This window comes from Gossypium arboreum, chromosome 5 (genome assembly GCF_025698485.1).
Source record: "Gossypium arboreum isolate Shixiya-1 chromosome 5, ASM2569848v2, whole genome shotgun sequence".
Taxonomy (NCBI): domain Eukaryota; kingdom Viridiplantae; phylum Streptophyta; class Magnoliopsida; order Malvales; family Malvaceae; genus Gossypium; species Gossypium arboreum.
Genome location: NC_069074.1, coordinates 63,123,332 through 63,145,537, shown reverse-complemented (window position 1 = coordinate 63,145,537; position 22,206 = coordinate 63,123,332). Strand labels below are relative to the sequence as shown.

At 32.9% G+C, this 22,206-nt stretch overlaps 1 protein-coding gene across 1 annotated transcript in view; it reads right to left on the bottom strand.

Annotated features, from left to right (window-relative positions):
* Positions 1-1,516: 1,516 nt before the first annotated feature.
* The window catches only part of LOC108451587 (uncharacterized), a 31,687-nt gene continuing 10,997 nt past the window's right edge, over positions 1,517-22,206 (bottom strand). Inside the window, exons 8-9 of the mRNA XM_017749262.1 lie at positions 2,300-2,359; positions 1,517-1,630 (exon numbers count right to left, since the gene is read on the bottom strand). Coding sequence (XP_017604751.1) covers positions 1,517-1,630; positions 2,300-2,359 — 174 coding nt within the window. The remainder of the gene's footprint in view (positions 1,631-2,299; positions 2,360-22,206) is intronic.

The window sequence follows — 22,206 nt, the reverse complement described above, 5'->3', positions numbered from 1 at the left end:
AAAAACTCCAAGGACCTTATATGCAAATTTCCCATTTTAATTAGGTGCTGAAAAAACACTTCAAAGGGTGCCGCTTGACAGTATGACAACACCAAACTTTAAAAGGATAAATTGCACCCTAAACCCCCTTATTTATTATTGTTTTTATCCTCTTTTAACACAAAAAATAGATTAGCCTCTTATCAATTAGTCTAAAAAGTTTTTCTACCAAAAAGTAACATTGTTAGTAAGCCGATTCCAACTGAAATAAATTATATATATTTTAAAATATTTATAATTTTATTATCAATTTGATTTACGGACACGATATAAAATTATAATTATAAAAACTTTAGAAAAATCTTATTATTTATAAATTATAATTATTAGTTAAATTTATAGTTTCCAAATATAATGAGAACAAAAGAAAACTACTATAAACCGTTAATTGTTATGTCAAACATAATTTGAACAATAAAATATTTTTGAAAAATAAATAAAATTTATTTGAGTTGGAATCGACTTACTTACAAAAATACTTTTTGGTAGAAAAATATTTTAGACTAATCGATTAGAGGTCAATCTATTTTTGGTATTAAAGGAGAATAAAAATGAATAATAAATAAAAGGTTTAGGGTGCAATTTACCCTTTTAAAATTTGATGCCACCGGACTGTTAGGTGGCACCCTTCAAAGGTATTTTCAGCTGCTAGTTAAAAAGGAAAATTTACATATAAGGTCCTTGGAGTTTTTAGATCATCACATTTTAATTTGGCGCCGGCAATATGTCAGGCGGCATTGTCTGAACACTATAGCAAATGCCTATTTTCGTAATTATTCTGTTTTCTATACATTTTTTCTAATTAATTATTTGGGTAAAAAACCCATTTAAATACCTTAATAAATTAGTATCACCAATCAACCGAGTCTCAACTTAGTTAGAAAATTACTAAATACACAATCATTTTATAAAAGAACAAATAAGCTACAAGGGTTCTCCAATCTTTTATATTTTTATATAAAATCTAGAAAAATATACTTATGATAAGATTCAAATCTAAGACACTATGGTCTTTAATATTTTATTTTACCATTTCAACCAAAGCTTTATTTATTTTTATATCAAATATATATATATATATTTGTTACAAATTAAAATTTATTCAAGAATAATCTATAATTAAATATTTTAGTTTTATATATAATAGTTAATTAGCAATATTATTTACTATATTATTAAAGATAAAATAAAACACTAATAATTTTAATTATATTATTACCCAAAAGAAACAATATAAAAATAGTTTTAAGTAATTTAATTCATAAACATCAATAATTGAAGGTGTAGTTTGAGCTTTGTTCTTTTAATGAACAAACCATAAAATTTCATTCATAATCAGCTTGATTAATTAGTAAAAATCAAATTAATTAGAAACAATTCATGGAACACTAAGTTTATTTACAACTTTAAACCCATATTAATTAATATAACAATTGATTGTAAAAATTCCTGAATAATATATAAACCAACACTCCTTTCATTCCATCTTTGAATGATTGATGCCATTCTCGTTCAAGTATTCCACGAATTCATCGATAAGATAGGGCCAAGCACCTTCAGCATCATAATTTTCTAGTCCAGTATCTACTTTCTACAAGATAATTATAAGTAGTATTTTTCAATATTGTGAAAACATATGCCATTTATATGAGTAAGTAGTAAAAAAACAGAGAGAAGAAAACACATACATTTCAAATAAATGAAGCAAATGTTGTCTATAACAACCTATTTAGAAGTTCTATTGCTCAAACTCAAATGTTCCATTAATGTGCATCGAAACATCATATTCCCTCTGAAACAATCAATAGTTTGTTCTCTAATTGGAAAATCATTTTTGTTTGCTAAATTAAAGGGTAAAATGGGAGGAGTCAACGAGAGACAAAGATGGAATTCTTTTGGATCAAAGAGAAGTGATGTTTATCCATGCCTTGGTTGGTGATAAAATGAAAAAGCATCTACTTAATCTCAATGGTAATTTTTGAAGGAAAAATGAATCCAAGTACCCTTGACTAGTTTTCTTAGTATTTCATATTATAGGTTTTGAATTTTGATGATCTATTCTCTTAGGTTTATATCATTTTCTGATATTAGCATGAACGTTAAACAACATAACTATATGTATATCACTCATCTTAAAAGTCAGAGCAACACAGTGATCTGGTAGTATAAAGTTTTCAATAGACTGTACCATTGATGATAGAATACAATTTATTCAAATTGCATATGGAAAGAGGAATATTAAGAGGTGCTTTTAACTTACATTAAAAAACTCCAAAAGTTGAGACCATGTGTCCCTTGAAATTGCTTTATTATGTCGAGTCTGTTCAAGTGGCATCATAGCATAAAATGCAATTAGACAACAATTAAAGTAGAGACCAATGCAATTAAACAAGAAAGATCCACCAAGGCATAAATACTAATGATTCAAAAGATAGTAAATCCTTTCATTTTTGCCATTTCTTTTATCACATAATTGTTAGTGAACCTACATCAGTCATTGACTTTATAGGATCTAATATTTGTATCAAGTATAAATGTAATGCGGTTGAACTTATCATCAATGCAAAATCTTCTTTTATTAAACAAAGAAATAAATAAATGAACCACCTTGTTTTTTAATGAAAGTTATGGATACTAAGTTTATGCCAATGATATTATTCCTACTATGATAATCATTAAAAAGAATTTACGATACAACATTCTTTCCCTCAAAAATAAATAAAAACATTAGACCATTGGTAGAAAAAAGTCTAAGATCTTACCATTAAAATTTGAGTTTTATCATGAATTATTCATTTGTGATTCTTATTTTGATTATTGGAGCTATTGATATAACTATAACTTAGTTGTAATTTCAAAATTTTGTATTTAAACAATAAATATTATACCTCATTCTTATTATTTAGAATAAACAAGTTTATCAGTAAGTTTTTTTCTTTAGGATTTAGAATAATGAAGTTAATCACTAAAGACTAAAGATAAGCATTTTCCTTTTTAGCAATTAAACTTCGATTTTGTAGTTTATTGTTTAAATAAAGAGTTTGTTGTTATGAATTAAGCAAGATTAGTGATAAACTTATAGCTATGCTTTTATATATTCAAGAAATTTTTAATTATGAAAATAAATTAGATGGAAGCCTAACAAGCTTAACGAAGAATATAGGAAAAAATATTTGTTGAAACCACACTTTTCAATAAAAAGAAATGATTTTATTTAGAGAACATTTTCATCCATCAAGCATTATCCTCCTGTCCAAGTCCTATCTAAAATACCATAGGAACATGTTTTTGTTGTGCAAATAGTTTATTTTCTTATGGCTTTATTTAACTAAATGCAAAAGCATAACTCATTGATAGTGAACTCAAGATGTATTGTCATACAATGAGTAAAGATACACTACTCAATACCTACATATCATGATTTGGTACTAATAGTTCAATGTCTAAAGTGATAACAATGGGACCAACAATTATTACCAATATGCTAATTGTAAGGTGAGGTTAGCGAAAATTTTGCTTGTTCACAAACTCACCAATGATTTCAATTGTGTCAATGATTTTTCCCCCGAATTACTATGAATTATGTTACTTGAAATTGGGAAGGATAGTCGACAAAGCTAAGAAATATCTTCTTTTTACGATCTTAATAATCCTAGAGAATAAGCTCAGATTGCAAAAAGTGTGTCAACTCCAATTTTTCCTGTTTGATCCACCAATAATAATGTAATTATGTTATGAACTATATGTTATGTCCATGCCAATTTCAAATATTTAAAAGGATTGATCCCAACATTCTTTATGGCATTGATCTTGAGGAGTTTTTGAATTATATTATGAACTATATATAAGGTCCATGCCAATTTCAAATATTTTAAAAGATTGATCTCGACATTTTTCATGTAGAAAATAGTTGTGGAAAAATAGAACATCGATAATGACAATGTATCGCAAAGAAAAGAGAAAGAAAAAATAAAGAACACATAGATTTTTACGTGGAAACCCTTTCGGAAAAAACCATGGGCACAGGAGAAGATAATTTACTATGTCAAGTTCAAATGATTACAAAAGAAGTAGACTATGTCTATTTATAGGCTTGTAAAACCATATTCTAATAGAATGAGTGTTGTAAGATTGAAACACCTTATTCTAATCAATATCAAATAGATGAAGTTTAATGTGGTTTAAAAACATTATTCTAAAATAAAATAAAAGAAGTGTAGTTCTATATGGATTTTACTTTTATTTTATTTTACCACTGTATTTTATTTTAATAAGGACTTGGGTCACTTAATTCTAGCAATAGTGTTTCAATGCAAGGCTACAAAAACATCTCATCCTTTTGAAATGATTAATAGTGACATATGGGATTCTCTTGAGATTAAAATATCTTGACTACTTGTTGGTATGTTTCATTATTGATGTTTTCTTATACTTGAAAGAAAAACCAAAGGCAATCATCATCTTCAAAAATTTCAAGAACTTGATCTGAACAAAATTTTAGAAAAAAGATAAAGTTTTTTTCAATAAAATAATGTCAACGATTACTTCAATTCTATTTTATACTTGATGAAATTTAATGGATCAAGAAAAGTGTATCAAAGTTTATGTGTTGACATACCTAAAGAAAATGAGGTGGCAAGGTTAAAAAGATAGACTACATCTTGAAGTTGCCAAACCAATTTTTTCAAAAAAGAAAAACTATTCCCAAACCTTTTAAAGTAAGTTTGTGTCAAAATCTTCTCTCTTGCTCAAATACTAGAACCGTCTCATCTTTTCTATCAAAAGCATTTTGGAGTATCTCATATGTTCATAAACAACAACAACATCGAAGCAAGCTTGAACTAAAGGCAACTAATGTCTCTTTCTTAGATCCTAAAAGGCGAGTATTACTTCCGTATCAATATAAAACTCTACACTTTTATGGATGTTACATTTTATAAAAAAACAAACATATTACTGAAAAACTTTCATTCAATGGCAGAATTCAGTTATACAAGGTTGTTTCTTTTACCTCGACTCCTAAACTCTTTTAAAATCAAAGCTTAACAATTTCATCCTAACTAAAGCCATGCCAATCACCCCTCCAAAAAAATCAGCTTATCCCCCTAAGCTAGTTTAGTAACCCTTCCAAAAACACTTTTACAATTCAAGCCAAACACTAGCACATCTATTTTTGTCTACAGGTAACCTATAGTTTATAAAGTGATTATTATTTATCAAAGAAGAAAGGATCATGAAAAAATAGAGGAACACATAATTTTTGAATAGAGAAATGATACCAAACCAAGTCTAGATAATCTACATAAGACTTTTTAAAATTTATATTATTGCTAATGACTTGTAACATCCTGATTTTAGGCTTAGTCGGAACAGTGGTTTCGGGACCACAAATTCGACGAGGAAAATTTCATTTTTATTATATTTTTATGGTCTATGATTTCACGGAATGATTTCATGAAAATTTCGTTAAAAAATTTCGACGTTTGGGCACTTAATTTCGTCAAAAGGACTAAATTGTAAAAAGTGCAAAAGTTGAGTTTTACATGTTAAAAGTGTTTAATTGTTATGATTTTTTAAATCAAAGGTCCTTAAATGGAAATTAGACCATTTTTAAGTTTGTGGACAAAAATTGGACATGGATGGAATTTTTTTTGAAAGTTTAGTAGTAAGGGCATTTTGGTCATTTGTATATTAAATGAAATAAAATGGGAAAAATAACACAAAATGGTCATCTTCTCCATATGGAGGCCAAAATTAGCATGGGGAAGCCATGGCTAGGGTTTTCAAGCTTTCCAAGCTCAATAGTAAGTCCATTCTAGCCCAGTTTTCAAGTTCTTTACATTTTGGAATCTCGTAACTTGATTAAGCTTATGCTAGCAATAATTAAACCTAGGGTTCAGTATTTGGAAAAATACCCATAGGTGAAATTTGTGTATTTTGGTGTTTTATGATAGAATATGAGGTTTTAAATTATGTTAGACAACTTGTGCTACTCAGTTTTAAGTGAAAACGAGTAAAAGGGCTTAATCGGTAAAAATACCTAATAGTCATAAGTGCATGTTAGAGTGAGAATTTGATGTTGTCATAGAAGGGAAAAATGATCAGCATGTCATAAAACATAAGAAAAAGAGATGAAGTTTAATTCCCGAGCCTAGGGGCAAAAGAGTAATTATGCAAAAGTTTAGGGGCAAAATGGTAATTTTTCCAAAGTTCGTATTAAAGGCCGTTTTGATGAATGTATGTATTAAATAAATTAATTTGGTATTATAGATCTAGAGAAACGAGATTTAAGTCGTGATCGAGGGAAAAACAAAGTTTACAAGGAATAGGCTCGATTGCTAATATTTTGTATCGAGGTAAGTTCGTATGATAATAATAATGCAATGTTATGTTTGAATTATATTTCTTACTATTATTGCATATATTGTATGATTTAATATATTGGAAAAGTTGATGGAATGGTGTTTATGATGTAGAAATATGACATGAAAGAATGTTACATTGAATGCAAGAATATGATGATACATGACAAGTGATATATGAAATATGTGATTTATGTTATGTAAATTCTTAAAAGCTGATTTGCTATTTGAGTTGTGTCTTATTATCCTATGAATGGACAATTGGTACTATGGATAGTGAGATCGACACTTCAAGTAAGTTCGTATATAAATAATCTATCGATTCTTTTTATGTTAATATATTTTGATATCATATGAAATGTGGCTGCCTATCAAATGGTTATTTGATGTAAATTATGAATTTAAATTGATTACGGACAATTTAATAAAATGTTGAAAAGTGAGGAATTTCCCGATTGAACCTTGAATAGAAACGATACAAATGAGCTATTGTGAGGTCACGTGTGTAGCACTAAGTGCGAGCTACTACGTGTACCAGTTGTTGGTCGCATGTGTAGTACTAAGTGCGAGCTACTATGCGTGCTGATAACTTCGATCACGTGTGTAGTACTAAGTGCAGGCTACTACGTGTACCGGATAATTAGTCGCATGTGTAGTACTAAGTGCAGGCTACTATGCGTACCAGATAGCTTCGGCTACAAGTGTGGAAATGAGAAAATGTACAGGCAATTGTGTATATGTTATTATTCGATGAGTTTAACGGGAAATCGATTAAGTGAAAATAAATGTGAAAGTGATTATGTGATGAACAAGTGCAAGTATATGTTTATTTAAATTTATGAGCAATATGCTCGATATTTGAGCGAACCTCGGTAAAATGGAATGGATTAAGTGAAATTGTGCAAAAGTGAACTTTAGTAGTAAAACAGTGTTGGACAGCAGCAGTGCATGAATTTGAAAATTTACCAAAAATTGTGGAAGTTGAATTAAATTTCAAATAAAATATGTAATTAAAGTTTATTGAGTCTATTTTCACATAAAACAAACAGGGGAAGCAAAAGAATTCCATATTATGTGATATTTGAATTCTTGTGAGACAATGTCTGAATGAATTCAAGATCCCCTGTTCTGACTTGGAAAAATTGTTAAAAATTATATAAAAATAATTTTGGGGTATAATTTATATGCCTAGAATATTGGATGAGTCTAATTTTAAAAAAAAACAAACGAGAACATCATCCGAGTTTTTTACTATGAGATAAATAAATTTTAGTGAAGAAAGGTTGAAGCTGTTAAACAACGAAACAGGGGATAATTTGAATAATAAACTGTACTTATTTGCTGGACCAAAAATTCTTAAAATTTTATGGTGAAAAGATATATGAGTCTAGTTTTTGGGAAAATTACGGATCTTAATTTGGAGTTTCGTAGCTCTAAATATAAATGATTTAGTGACTATTACTCAAGAAAACAGCTTAACCAGAACATGTGTAAATGTACAAATAAGTTAGTTTTATTGTGGGAAGCATGTTAGTAAATTGCTTATTATTATTTCATGTGAGCTTAGTAAGCATAAAGCTTACCCCCTCCTTTCCATTTCTTTTAGTGTTGTCAGGTTAGCTTAGGGTTGGAGACCGTCGGAGGCAGCATCACACTATCAAGCCAACACCTTGACAGTATAAACACATATGCTAGAATTATCAAGTGAGTGGCATGTATAGGGACCTAATTTTATAACATGTGTTATTATAATTTGGCCAAATATATTGGCCTTTAGTGAGCTAATGATTTTGACTTATAAATCTAGTTATTTATGTTATGTTTGATATTGGTGATGTGGATATGTTTGGTTGTCATGCATGGTTGGTAATAAGTTGTTTAAGTTGTTTAATTGATGAATTAAGTTTAGTAACACTTCGTGCTCGACTCCGACGATGGTCTCGGGGACGGGGGCGTTACATGACTATATTAAAATTTATATTTCTTATAAGGTCATCGAGCTAAAAGTATCATTTGTTAATTGAAAACTCTATTTTTTTGTTTTCATTTATTATCTTACTCTATTGTTATCCTCTTGGTGAAAGGTGTGAAGGGTTTTTTGTGATTTATTTTTTGAAATTTTTTATTTGATTTATCACAATTTGCAGGGTTTAGTTTCATGGTAATTTAGTGATTAGGGGCATTAACGGAGCTAGGATGAGAATATTGTATTGGAATGTGAGATGGGCATGTTCAAGTTTAAAAGAGAAATTTCTAAGAAAACAATTTTTAGATCTCAACATTAAAATTGTGTTAGTGCAAGAAAATAAGCTTACTCAGTGTGATGATTTTAAGAAACAAACAATGTGTCTCGATTTTAATTTTGATTAGGAGTGGTTTCCAATTAAGGGTCCATTTGAAAGTTTGATAACGATTTTATATATGAAATATTTCATGGAGGAGTGATCTATTTTTGTGGATAACTTTTAATTGTTAGTTGATGTTAATGAGTGGAGAACTTCATGTTTTGTATGTGTAATGTTTATCACCAGGTCGCTTAATGCGAAAAATAAATTATAGATGAACCTTGAGTTAATATTTTGGAATGACAAAGAACAATGGTGTGTTGTTGTTGAATTTAATTGTGTGAGTTGACGAGGAAAGAGCTGAATGTGAGCATGTATTGCATGAATTGAAAACAAAGAGAGTATGCATTGGCTTTTTTGGAAGTGCTATTTTGAAATTGATAATTCTGCTAATCGAATTGCAGATGCTAACTTTTCAATCATGTGCAAAGGCAAGAATAAATTCACAATTATGCTAGGAAGGGTGAAGCTACCAGACTAGAGTTGTTTTCAGCTTGGTTATAACATTTTTTTGGCTTGTTGGTTGTCTAAAAATGCTATAATGTTGTCATTTCATTCTTTGGTTTAGCTTATAGAGTTGTTATTTCATTGTTTAGGTTTAGCATTTATTTATTGTTTATCTTTTTCTCTTTAATAATACTCTTTTGCTAATAAAATCTTCTTTTGGACGAACAAAAAAAAAAAGAACATTCCTATTTGTTTGAGAAAATGTTTAAAGATCATGAACCAAACATTTAAGCTAAAAATTTCTTTGAGATAAGAGGCAATGCAAATAAGGTTTTTAAGCTTTTAAAGTTTTTATATGGTCTCAAGCAATTTCTTAAAACATAGTTTGATATGTTTACGAAGGTAACCAAGAAACATGAGTATTCTTAAGGTCAAGTTGATCGAACCATGTTCATAAAATATTTTTCTAATAGGAAAGTTTCTCTTATCATAGTTTATGTTGAAAATATTATTGTCAGTTTTGTAACGCCCCAACAATTTGAATGTTTGTCTATTAACATCTGTCAATAATTAAGTCTTAGTATATGTGGTTAAGTGTTCTTCTTATATGTTTAGGGTCAAGGGTTCAATTCTCACTATTAGAAGTTTTGTGATTATGTTTTAAATTGACTTAATACATATCCTTGAACTATTAACTTAAGTTTAATTCTGTATAATTTTATGTCAAGAATGAGCTTGTTGGTTCGATGGTTAAGTTTTTGTGTACCTTCTGGTTTTGTGTTCAAGTCTCTGTGTGTCCAATAAGAAAATAATTTTTGTTACTACTTCGTTAAGTGTGTTATTTTTTTGAAAACCAATTAATTGAAACTCTTCCTCTTTCCTATAAGTTTTCCTTTTTCTCTTCCTCTTATTTTTCTTTCTTTCTCTTCTTCTTTTCCTTTCATTTTATTCTTCCTTTTATTGCTTTATTTCTTTTTATTTTTTTTTCATTTTGCTATTGTTACAATGGGGAAAACTTCGTATTTCGTTGTCTTCGATTGTCAAAATAATTGCATAAGTTGATGTGAATTTATGTTAGTATTGTTCGTTCATTTTGTCATAGTGGACTTTACGTAATTTCTTGTTTTCTTTGTTAAAGTGTTCGTTTAGTCTTCTTTTAGGCAAAGATCATGGGAAAAACATTCTTCAAAAGTTCTAGTTTTGTGGATTTTTGTGTTTTGTGAAGGTAAGGGGTTGAATATTTAAGTTTGGGGGTTTGCCAAAACTTTTTGATGTAACTTGATTTTGTACTTTGAGTTTTAGCATTTTGTTATGAATAATTGTGTAATTCGTCACTGGATTATCGTTTTTAGGCCTCGGATTCACCTCGGTTGCTTATACATCAAATTTTTATCAGGTGTGTAACGAAAACCCAAATTTCTGCAAGTTTTGAACGTCGAAAACCATGCCTGTTAATGCCACACGGTCGTGTGATAGGTCGTGTAACTCAATGTTTGTGTAGTAGAGTCACACAAGCTAAGGAAACGAGCATATGTCCAGGCTATGTAAGCGACATTGTGAGATTTGAGTCACACTGGCATGCACTTGGTTGTTTGATAAATTGTGTAACTCACTATTTTGAGCCACACGGCCGTGTGCCAGGTCGTGTGACATAACGTGTGTAAACTAAGAAGGGATGCACGTGCATGTGCTAGGCTATATGTACCACACAGGCCAGACTCTTAGGCCATGTGAATCCACATAGGTGTGTGGGCCAAGATACTGAAATTTTCTCTAAGGCTGTAAGCGTTATTTGAATCAAACGTAGGCTTTCTGAAGGGTCTATATGATCTGAATTAGACTATATAACTTGGTATCCAATGTTCTGAGCTTGAATAATTGATATTATGTACGTATAATGAATGTTATGACCGTTAAATGATACTGATATGAATTATCTGATTATGAATTGTATCTAGATAACTGTATGTACTACCTTAAGATCTGACATTTGTATTTTGCATTTGCTTTTGGTGGGAACGGTAAAGAAGGAAGTGTTGGTAGTTAAGGACCTACTGAATTGAGTGGCTAGGCCACAATTTTGTATCTGAATCTGACGATCCATTGCATATTATTCTAGCAGCTAGCCTGCACTTACTCTAGAATGTACCGTACCGACACTAAGTGGTGTTGATACCTGATATGGTGTGTTGGGTTGGTCAAAGATTATGTGTAGCGGATGGGGGTAGGAAACTGCATCTGTATCTAATCTGTTCTGTGATCTTATCTAATATATTCTGTGATCTTATCTGATCTGTTGCTATAATACTGGATATTTTCTATTACTTGTTATGTATCTAAATTTGGGAAATTATTGTTATATTTAAATTGTAGTTTTGATTTTATGTCTGTTACATATGAAGTATTAAACTCATTTCGTTTGCTTAATTGGATTTTAGGTAGCCCCTCGTCTTAGGAGGCTCGATGTATCAAGAGCTCGGCCATCTCTCCTTTCTAATTACTTTTATAGTTTAAATAAACTAATACTATCGTACTTTCTCTTTGAATTTTAGTTTTAAGTTTTTCTTTTGAAGATGCTTTGAATGTTTTTCGGACGATAGATTTTATATAATCAAAGGTTGGATTTTCTTATATGTTTTGATGTAGCTCTCCATACTTGGTCTTAATGTCTAGGCTGGATATGGGGTGTTACATTTAGTAGTATCAGAGTCAGGTTTATAACACTTGGGTTGTGTTTTTTCGGCTTTTGCTTTGATAAAAATGTGTTTTAAATGAAACTTTGATTCAAAAACTCTGATAACTAATTTTGTAAAAGATTGAGTTATGATGTTAAACCTGTAAGTATTCTTGCTTAGTTATACCATTAAGTTGAACATGCTATGATGTTTGATTCTGTTGTTTAGTTAAGTATTCTATTATGAATTGTCATAAGGAATCTGATAAGGACTCTGGACTAATTTGAGCATTTTTGACATTGTAGATACAATGATAGCATGAGTTCACGTAGTGGGCATAGACGTGGTGTCTGTGGGCGCTGAGGGAGAGCTCGAGATAAGTTTTCCTTAATGGGCAGTCTGCCTAATATTGATATTAATAAGTCGATAGTACTCCTATTGTTGAGACTGGGTCTCAAACTCCTACTGCTTGGGACGATGTACTATCCTAAGCCATACTGCGAGTTTTAGAAAGGGTCATTAGGACTCCTTCTGGATCTCAAGATCGAGGGTTGGTCACTAAACGACTTTGATCGAATGGTGCTGAGCTGTTTAGGGGTGTCACTGGAGTTGCCCCTACGGTGGCCAAGTATTGGTTGGATGCCACTGAGTGCATTATGAACGACATCAACTGCACTACTTCTCAAAAATTGAGGGGTATCATGTCTCTTCTAAGAGATGAGGTTTATTAGTGGTGGTTGACCACTGAACAGGGCACTCAGCTCGAATAGAATACCTAGGATTCCTTTAAGATTATCTTCCAAAATAAGTATGTGGGGGCGAGTTATGTGGATGCCCATAGGCACGACTTTATGAGTTTAGTTCAAAGTGAGAGATCTGTGGCTGAGTATGAGGTTGAGTTTTTGAGATTGAGCAGGTATGCTTGAGCACTAGCTGTGACCGACTATGATAAGAGTGTATGGTTTGAGGAAGGTCTGTGGTATGATCTAAGAGTTTTGATAGCTCCTCAGTGGGAGCAAGTGTTTGCAGCTTTGGTTGACAAGGTAAAGATAGCAAAAGAGGTTAAGCGTACTGAGAACGAGAGGAAAGGCCGGGAGAGAGGCCAGAATAAGGTTAAGGGGGAATTGGGTCCCTGTAATTCTGTTCAGTACTCAAAGAAACGAGCAAGGTTTGATTGGCCTTCAAGGACTGAGGCTCCAGCTGCATCAATTGAGATTTAGACCTATAGCAACTGTGCGAGGCACCATCCGGGCGAGTGCTAGAGAAAGATAGGGGCTTGTCCTCGGTATGAATCGATGGACCACCGTGTTCAAAACTGTCCTTAACGATTTGATCAGGTGCAAGCACTTACACAGGCTCCAGCTCCAGGTCCCGTTCAACCTCTGATAGCTCAATAGCCACATGGGGCCATGGAACGACCAAGAGGTAATGATTCTGGTAGAGGTCAGCGAACATTGGGCAGAGGTGCTGTTTAGACTGAAGAATGATAGCCTACTCTTGTGTACACGATAAGGCACTGGTAGGATAGATATGACGTTGACATTATATGGGGTATGTTCTTTATTTCTTATTATTCCATACTTTGCTCTTATTAATATTGAGTCTAAACATTCATTTGTATCTAGTACTATATCTGTGAACTTAGGTATATCGTATTAGAGAGATTTCTGTAATCAGTCCCTTGGGCCAGTTGATATGAGTTAGCAAAGTTTATAGACAAGTTCCGTTAGAGATTTAGGGTGTGATATTTCCAACTAACCTGATGGAATTTCCATTTGGAGAGTTTGATCTGATTTTGAGAATGGATTGGCTCGTGGAACATCGGGTCAGCTTAGATTTTGCCTCTAAGAGGGTTACTATGAGGTCTGATAAGAATAGCGAGTTCATTATGATCGGTGAGCATTGAGATTACCTCTCTAACATAATCACTACTCTTGTAGCTGAAAAGTTATTCGAAAAGAGTATGAGGCATGCCTAGCCTTTGTATCTAATTCTGGTTCTACAGAGCTCTCTGTTAAAGATATTAGAATTGTAAAAGGCTTTTCAATTGTTTTCCTTGAGGAGTTTTCGGGGCTACCTCAGGATTGAGAGGTTGAGTTTGGCATAGAACTGTTACCGGGTACTGCTCCTATATCTATAGCTCCTTATCATATGGCACCGAATAAGCTTAGGGTGCTAAAGGCTCAACTTCAAGAACTTCTAGATCGTGAGTTCATTTAACTGAATGTGTCTCCGTGGGGGGCACCGATTCTATTTGTCAAGAAAAAGGATGGATTGATGAGAATGTGTATAGATTATCGTCAGCTGAATAAGTTGATCGTAAAGAATAAATACACGCTTCTGAGGATCGATGACTTGTTTGATCAGTTCTACGAGGCATCTGTATTCTCTAAAATTAGTCTTTGTTCTGGGTACCATCAGCTCTAGGTTAAAGAAATCAATGTGTATAATATTACTTTTAGGACTCGTTATGGACATTACGAGTTTCTAGTTATACCTTTCAAATTGACGAATTCTCCGGCTGCATTTATGGATCTAATGAATCGGGTATTTTAGCTATATCTAGACTGTTTTGTAGTAGTCTTTATTGATGACATCCTGATTTATTCAAAGAATGTGAATGAGCATATGAGCATCTTCGAATAGTTCTTTAGATACTCCCTAAGAAACAACTGTATGCTAAGTTTAACAAGTGTGAGTTCTGGTTGCAAGAGGTTAACTTTTTGGGGCATGTTGTGACTGCCGATAGGATCCAAGTTGATCCCAAGAAAATCGAGGCTGTGGTCGAGTGGAAACAACCAAAGCATATGTCTGAGCTTCAAAGTTTCCTAGGTTTGGCAAGCTACTAGCAAAGGTTTATCAAGGGGTTTTCTCTTATCGGAGCTCCTTTTACTAAGTTGTTACGTAAGAACACTCTGTTTGTATGGTCTAATAAGCAATAAGCGAGTTTCGAGAAGCTCAAGTCCGTTTTGACTCAAGAACCTGTTCTGGTATAGCCTAAGTCTGGTAGGGAGTTTGTTGTCTATAGCTATGCTTCGCACGTCAGTTTGGGATATGTTTTGATGCAGGACAGTAAGGTAGTAGCTTATGTGTCCCGATACCTTAAGTTGTAAGAGGGCAACTATCCTATGTAACGACCTTGAGTTGGCGGCAGTTATCGTCGCTCTAAAAATCTGGATGCACTATCTATATGGTGGAAGATGTATCATCTACACCGACTACAGGAGCCTAAAGTATCTTCTAACTCAACAAGAGTTAAACCTTAGGCAACATAGATGGATTGAATTGCTTAAGGATTACAGCTGCATGATAGATTACCATCCTGGTAAGGCCAATGTTGTGGCTGATGCTTTTAGTTATAGAGTAGTGACCAATCAGAAAGCGATGTTTGATCATCTGAGTTTGTTTAATGACAAGAGTTTGCTAGCTGAGTTGCAGGTTAAACTAACCTGGGTTAATCAAATTGGAGCTGAGGGACGAGTTTCTGGTTTTGCGTTTATGTTAGGTTGAAACAGGTGAAACCTCTGATTTCGGATTGAATAGTGATAGTGTTCAGTGTTTTAGGGGTTAGATTTGTATGCATAACGATGTTGAGTTAAGGCAATAGATTTTATTGGAAACACATAATAGCCCTTATGTTATGCATCCCAGTGTAAATAAAATGTATAGGGATCTTCGAGACCTCTATTGGTGGCCCCATTTGAAATGAGAGGTTACTACCTTCATCTCCTACTGTCTGACATGTTAGAAGGTTAAGGCTAAGCATCAGTTGTCTTCTAGTCTGCTATAGCTGGTTAAGATTCCCCTGTGGAAATGTTGGTGTGTAATAATGGACTTCATTAGTGGGTTGCCTTTGACGCCCTCTAAGATAGACTCAGTTTGGGTCATTGTTGATCAATTGACCAAGTCTGCTCATTTCTTACAGATTATTCGATTCAGAAACTGGCTAAGTTGTATGTCTCTAAAATTGTAAGACTACACAGAGTTTCAATTTCGATTATCTCTGATAGAGATATGCGTTTTACTTCTCGATTATGGAAGAAACTTCACGGGGCTTTGGGTACTTGATTGGATTTTAGTACTACATATTATTCTCAGACTGATGGACAATCTAAACTAGTGATTCAAATTCTGGAGGATATGTTATGGAGCTGTGTCATTGACATCTGGGGTAGTTTGGAGGAATATCTACTAGTCTAACATTCAAATGGAACTTTCTAAGGCTCTATACAAACGTAAGTGACGTACCCTTCTATGTTGGATTGAGTTAGGTGAGTGTTAGATTTTGGGTCCTGAGCTAGTTTCTAAAACTTAGAATACTGTTAAACTGATTTGAGACCACTTTAAGGCAGCTTCTGATTGACAGAAATTGTATGTGGATTTAAAGAGAAAAGATATCGAGTATTTTGCAGGTGATCAATTGTTTCTGAAAGTTTCCTCGTCGAAAAAGGTTCTTTGGTTTGGATGTAAAGGCAAGTTGAGCTTGAGGTTCATTGGACCTTACCGTATTCTGAAACGTGTTAGACCTGTCACTTATCAGCTGGAGTTACCTCTTGAGTTAGATCAGGTTCATGATCTGTTCCACATCACGATGTTGAGACAGTATCAGTCTGACCCTTCTCACGTCGTCCCTGTTGAGGAGATTGATGTGAGACCCGATCTCACCTTCAAGGAGGAGCCTGTTCAGATCCTGGAGCGAGATGTTAAAGTCTTGCAAAAGAAAATTGGTCTTTTAGTTAAGAGTTTGTGGCGGAATCATGGCACTGAGGAAGCTACTTGGGAACATGAGGATTCATTTCGTCAGCAATACCCTCATCTATTTAATTCAAGTAAATTTCGAGGACAAAACTTCTTTTCGAAGGAGTGAGTTATAATGCCTAAAAAAATTGAATGTTGTTTGTTAATGCCTATTAATAATTAAGTCTTGATATTTGTGGTTAAATGTTCTGCTTATATGTTTGGGGTTAGGGATTTGATTCTCACTATTAGAAGTTTTGTGATTATGTTTTAAATTGACTTAATCCCTATCCTTGAATTATCGGCTTAAGTGTAATTTTGTATAAATTTGTGTAAAAAATGAGCTTGCTATTTAGATGGTTAAGTTTTTGTATACCTTCTAGTTCTATGTTCGAGTCTCTATGTGTCCAACAAGGAAATAATTTTTGTTACTACTCCGTTAAGTGTGGTAATTTTTTTTAAAACTAATTAATTGAAATTCTCCCTCTTTCCTGTACATTCTCTTTATTCTCATCCTCTTATTTTCTTTCTTTGTTTCTTTTTCTTCTTTTCCTTCCATTTTATTCTTCCTTTTATTGCCTTATTTCTTTTTAATTTTTCATCATTTTGCTATTGTTATGATGGGGAAAACTCCATATTTGGTTGTCTTTGATTGTCCGAGTAATTGCGTAAGCTAATGCGAATTTCTGTTAGTATTGCTCATTCATTTTGTCAAAGTAGATTTTGTTTAATTGCTTGAATTCATTTTTTAAGTATTCGTTTGGTATTTTTTTAGGCGAAGATTGTGGGAACAACATTCCTCATACATTGTAGTTCTATGGATTTCTGTGTTTTGAAAAGGTAAGGGGTTGAATCCTTGAGTTTGGGGGTTCATCGAAACTTTTTGGCGTAACTTATTTTATACTTTGAATTTTAGCGTTTTGTTGTAAATACTTGTGTAATTGGTCGCTAGATTGTCTTTTTAGGTCTCGGATTCACTTCGATTGCTTATACTCAAACCCATATTAGGTGTTTAACGAAAAATCAAATTTCTGTAAGTTTTGAATGCCAAAAAACATCGCTATTGACCCCATAGAATAGTGTGGTAGTCCATATAGGCCATGTGATACGTCGTGTAACTCATTGTTTGTGAAGTAGAGTCACACGGGTGTGTCCAAGCCTTTTGAGCATTATTGTGAGATTTAAGTCACATGGGCATGCGTTAGGCCGTGTGCTAGACCGTGTAACTCAATATTTTGAGCTACACGATAGTGTTTAGGTCTTGTGATGGACTGTGTATGACATAAGAAGGGTTGCACGGGCGTGTGCTAGGCCATGTGGACTACATGGGCTAGACACCCAAGCTGTATGAATCCACACAGGCATGTGAGCTAGGGTACTGAAATTTTCTCTAGGACCGTAAGCGTCATTCGAATTGAATGTAGGCCTTTCGAAAAGTTCGTATGATCTGAATTAGACTTTATAACTTGGTATCCCATGTTCTAAGCTTGAATAATTGATATTCTGTACGTATAATGAATGCAATAACTGTTAAACGATACTGATCTAAATTATCCAATTATGAACTATATCTGGATAACTGTATGTACTACCTTGAAATTTAACATCTGTCTTTTGCATCTGCATTGGGTAGGAATGGTAAAAAAAGGAAGTGTTGGCAGTTAAAGACCTGGTGAATTGAGTGTCGAAGGCGCAGTTCTGTATCTGATTTTGGTGATCCATTGCATACTACTCTGGCAGCTAGTTTGCACTTACTCTGGAATTTTTCATACCGATACTCAGTGGTGTGTAAGGCTGGATGGGTACTTGATACCCTATATGGTGTGTTGGGTTTGTTGGAGATGGTGTGTAGTGGATTGGGGTAGGAAACTAGATCTGTATCTGATCTGTTCTGCAATCTTATCTGATCTATTCTGTGGTCTTATCTGATCTATTTCTATAATATTGGATATTTTCTATTACTAATTTTGTATTCGAATTTAGGAAATTACTGTTACATTTAAATTGCTGTTTTGATTTTATGTCTGTTGCACACTGAGTATTAAACTCATTCAGTTTGCTTAACTAGATTTTAGGTAACCCCTCGCCTTAGGAGGCTCGGTGTATCAAGAGCTTGGTCATCTCTCCTTTCTGATTACTTTTATAGTTTAAATAAACTAATACTATCCTACTGTCTCTTTGAATTTTAGATGTAGGCTTGGCTTTTCAAGATGCTTTAAATGTTTTTTGGACGAAAAATTTTATATAATTAAAGGTTGGATTTTTTTAGATGTTTTGATGTAGCTCACCAGACTTGGTTTTAACATCTAGGCCGGGTATGGGGTGTTACATATTTCACAAGATGATTACATCTTATTAAATAAAGTGTGATGTCAAGATGCAAGGTTGCAAACACTCAAATAAAATAAAAAGTATAATTTTTTTTTTCAAAGAAACTAGTAACAAAAAAATTTGATATTAGAAGATGTCATTTTCCTTTAGGAAAGCTTATTAATCAGTCCTAGAAAAGGTAAGACATAATTTTCCTTGTTAGTGCTGTAAGACAATTCTTGAAAAAAATTGAAAAAGTTTATCATATTTTTTATGTTTGAAGGTGACTGGTTGTGAACAGATAATCTTTTAAGAAGAAATAACTAAGGGAGTTGAAGTATACTCAAATGATGATTAGGCAAGATTCATTTCAAATTGAAGATCAAACTTGGTAGCTTAATATTGCAAGAAACAATTTTTTCCCCAAGAGCAATATTGGGGGAAAACATAAAGCTTTAGCTCTAACTATTTATGAATGATCATGGCTAAAAAATTACTTTAAGAGTTTAGGTTTAACCAATAAAGGTATTTTGTGATAATTTGGCTACAATCATTATCATTAAAAATCCTATTCATCAATATTAAACTGAGAATGTGGAGTTATATCTTCATCAATCAAATAAAAGGTTGAAGTACTAAATCTTATTTATATATTAAAAAGAGATTAGGAAGATATTTTTAACATTTTAGTGCTTTATTCCTTGTCCTTGACATAAGGAATTTGATTGTTTCTAAGGAGTAATAATGGGATATATATTCTCATGCTTTTACATATTCAACCAATTTTCACCATTGAAATTATTCAACTTATTATCTTAAAAAAAGAGTTCACTTATTTTTTAACAAGTCAAAAATTTAAATTTAACAAAAAAAATTGTATCTGGTTATAAGAGGATGAGTGTTGGTGGAAATGATGATCCTATGAGAATGTCAAGCTCGAATAAGGGTTGAAGTAAGGAAAATAAAAAGGTTTGATTATAGGGCATGATGATAATTGAAGTATCAAAATAAGAAAGTGTCTTATTCAAGGAAATTCATATGATCACTGATGAGGGTGAGAACAATGATGATTCATTTGGTTGATAAGGATGTGGTAACAAATGTTTTACATGGTATGTTGTTGATCAAATTCCCAAGTGTACATTTTTTTAGTTAGGAAAAGTATGTCCAAAATTGTGATATTTAAGTTATTAAAAAAGAGAATTGGTTATAATACACTGTTATGTAAAGATTTTGGCTTTATGGAATCCTTTACAATCGGTCCAACTCATGGGCTTGGGAAATGATTATTATATGGCTAGACTTAGATAGTTAAAGGATTACACTAGAATGTTATAAAAGGGCCTTAGGTTGTCTACAGGTAGTACCTTACAATTTAGTCTTGTACATTGTCGTTTTCCATGTCTTAGCCATTTTAACCTAGTGTGGTGGCTTGGATAAGATTGTTGGGATTTGTTGGTGAATAAACAAAAAACTAATAATGATCTTGTTTTGTTCCATTGGGGAGACTATTGAACAAATTATCAAAATCAATTGTAAGATGAATAATGGAACAAATGTTCAATTTTCATGATTGGTAGCGTGTATATTTGAGTACGCCACTCATCTTAAAGGTGAGAATTATTGGGAATCAACTTGAATAAATAATGAAAAAGAAAAAATAAAGAAGATCAAATATACAAATTTATGTGAAAAAACTCCTCTGATCAATATGACCAAGAGAATAAAAAACCACAAGCAAAAAAGGCTCCAGCTTTTCACTAATAAGCAAATAAACGTGAATAGAATATGGAGAAAAATTACCCTACTAGTACAAACCTTAAACCCAAAACACACAGATTTCTCTTGAATACAATGTTCTCATAGAATTCTCTATTTTTCTTTATTATAATGACCAATTACATAGGCTAAGATTAGCGAACTAATCTGACTAAAATTTTCCTGGAGTAATTAGATTTCATTGGAAGAAAGTGTCCTGCTTGGCAGTAAAAAAACACAGTTGCGCTACTTGGGAAATACGGCGCGTCATCATGACACCGTCCTTGCTTTTGTTCTAGTTATTTCAAGTGCTTACAAAGTGTCTGGAAATGCGAGGCACACTCCACAAATCTCCACCTTGACTTGTATTTAACATGCCTTCTTTCTAGGCCCTGTCACGAGCCTAATTGAATCTTTGCAGGATACTGACCAAGTCTAAGTAGTGCTTGAAATTGGAAACAAGAAAACTCTTATTCATCATATTAGATAGATTATCCTCTGTGCTAATCTTATGAACTTTAACATCCCATTTTGCAACCCTCTCCTAAACAAAGTGATACCTGATGTTTATGTGCTTCGTTATCCATGAAGCATCTGATTCTTAGTGACAGTCTGACAATCGCAAAACAATCGCTCCTTTTTCATTAACCAACTCCCTGAATAGACCTCTCAACCAAATGGCTTCCTTTGTGCCTTTGTGATTGACATATATTCTACTTCTATAGTTGATAACGCCATGGTGGTCTGTAGTGTGGTCTTCCAACTAATAGCGTAGTTGCTGAAGTAAACAAATAACCTATGAGAGATGTCCTTTGGTCTAAATATCTTGCATAATCTGAGTCTACATAGCCAACTAGAAACTCTGAACTTCTCCCAAACTCCAAACAAGTATTAGATGTGCACCTCAAATACTTGAGAATCCACTTAATTTCTTGTTAGTGTAACTTGTCGGGTTTAGCCATGTATCTACTCACAACACTAATAGCATGTGAAATATTAGGATGAGTGTAGACCATTGTGTACATCAACTATCGACTGCACTGGAGTAGGAAACCTTGGACATGTACTTTTCTTTGTCCATGATCTATGGCAAATCTAAAGCCAAAAGTCTAAGTGTGCAACTAAGGGAGTACTGTCTAGATTTGAATTTTGCATTGTAAACCACTCAAGTATTTTTTTGATATACCTCTAATGTAACAATAATAACTTCCTGGAGTGTCTATCTTTGGAAATTTCCATCCCCAAAATTTTATTGGTTGCACCAAGATCCTTCATATCGAACTTAGAGTTAAGAATGGTCTTTAACTAATTAATTTTAGATGAGTTCGTACCAGCAATCAGCATGTCATCAACATAAAGTAGTAAATATATAAATGACCCACCATCTAAGCTATGTAGATACACAAAGCTATCATACTTACTAGAATCAGAAGCTTGAACTGCCTTAGAGTAATACAAAGGATCAGCTGAATCAATGCTCTCAGAAATGCTTAGAGCATACGCCACTGGATTTCCATGGCAGAACCTCTACGG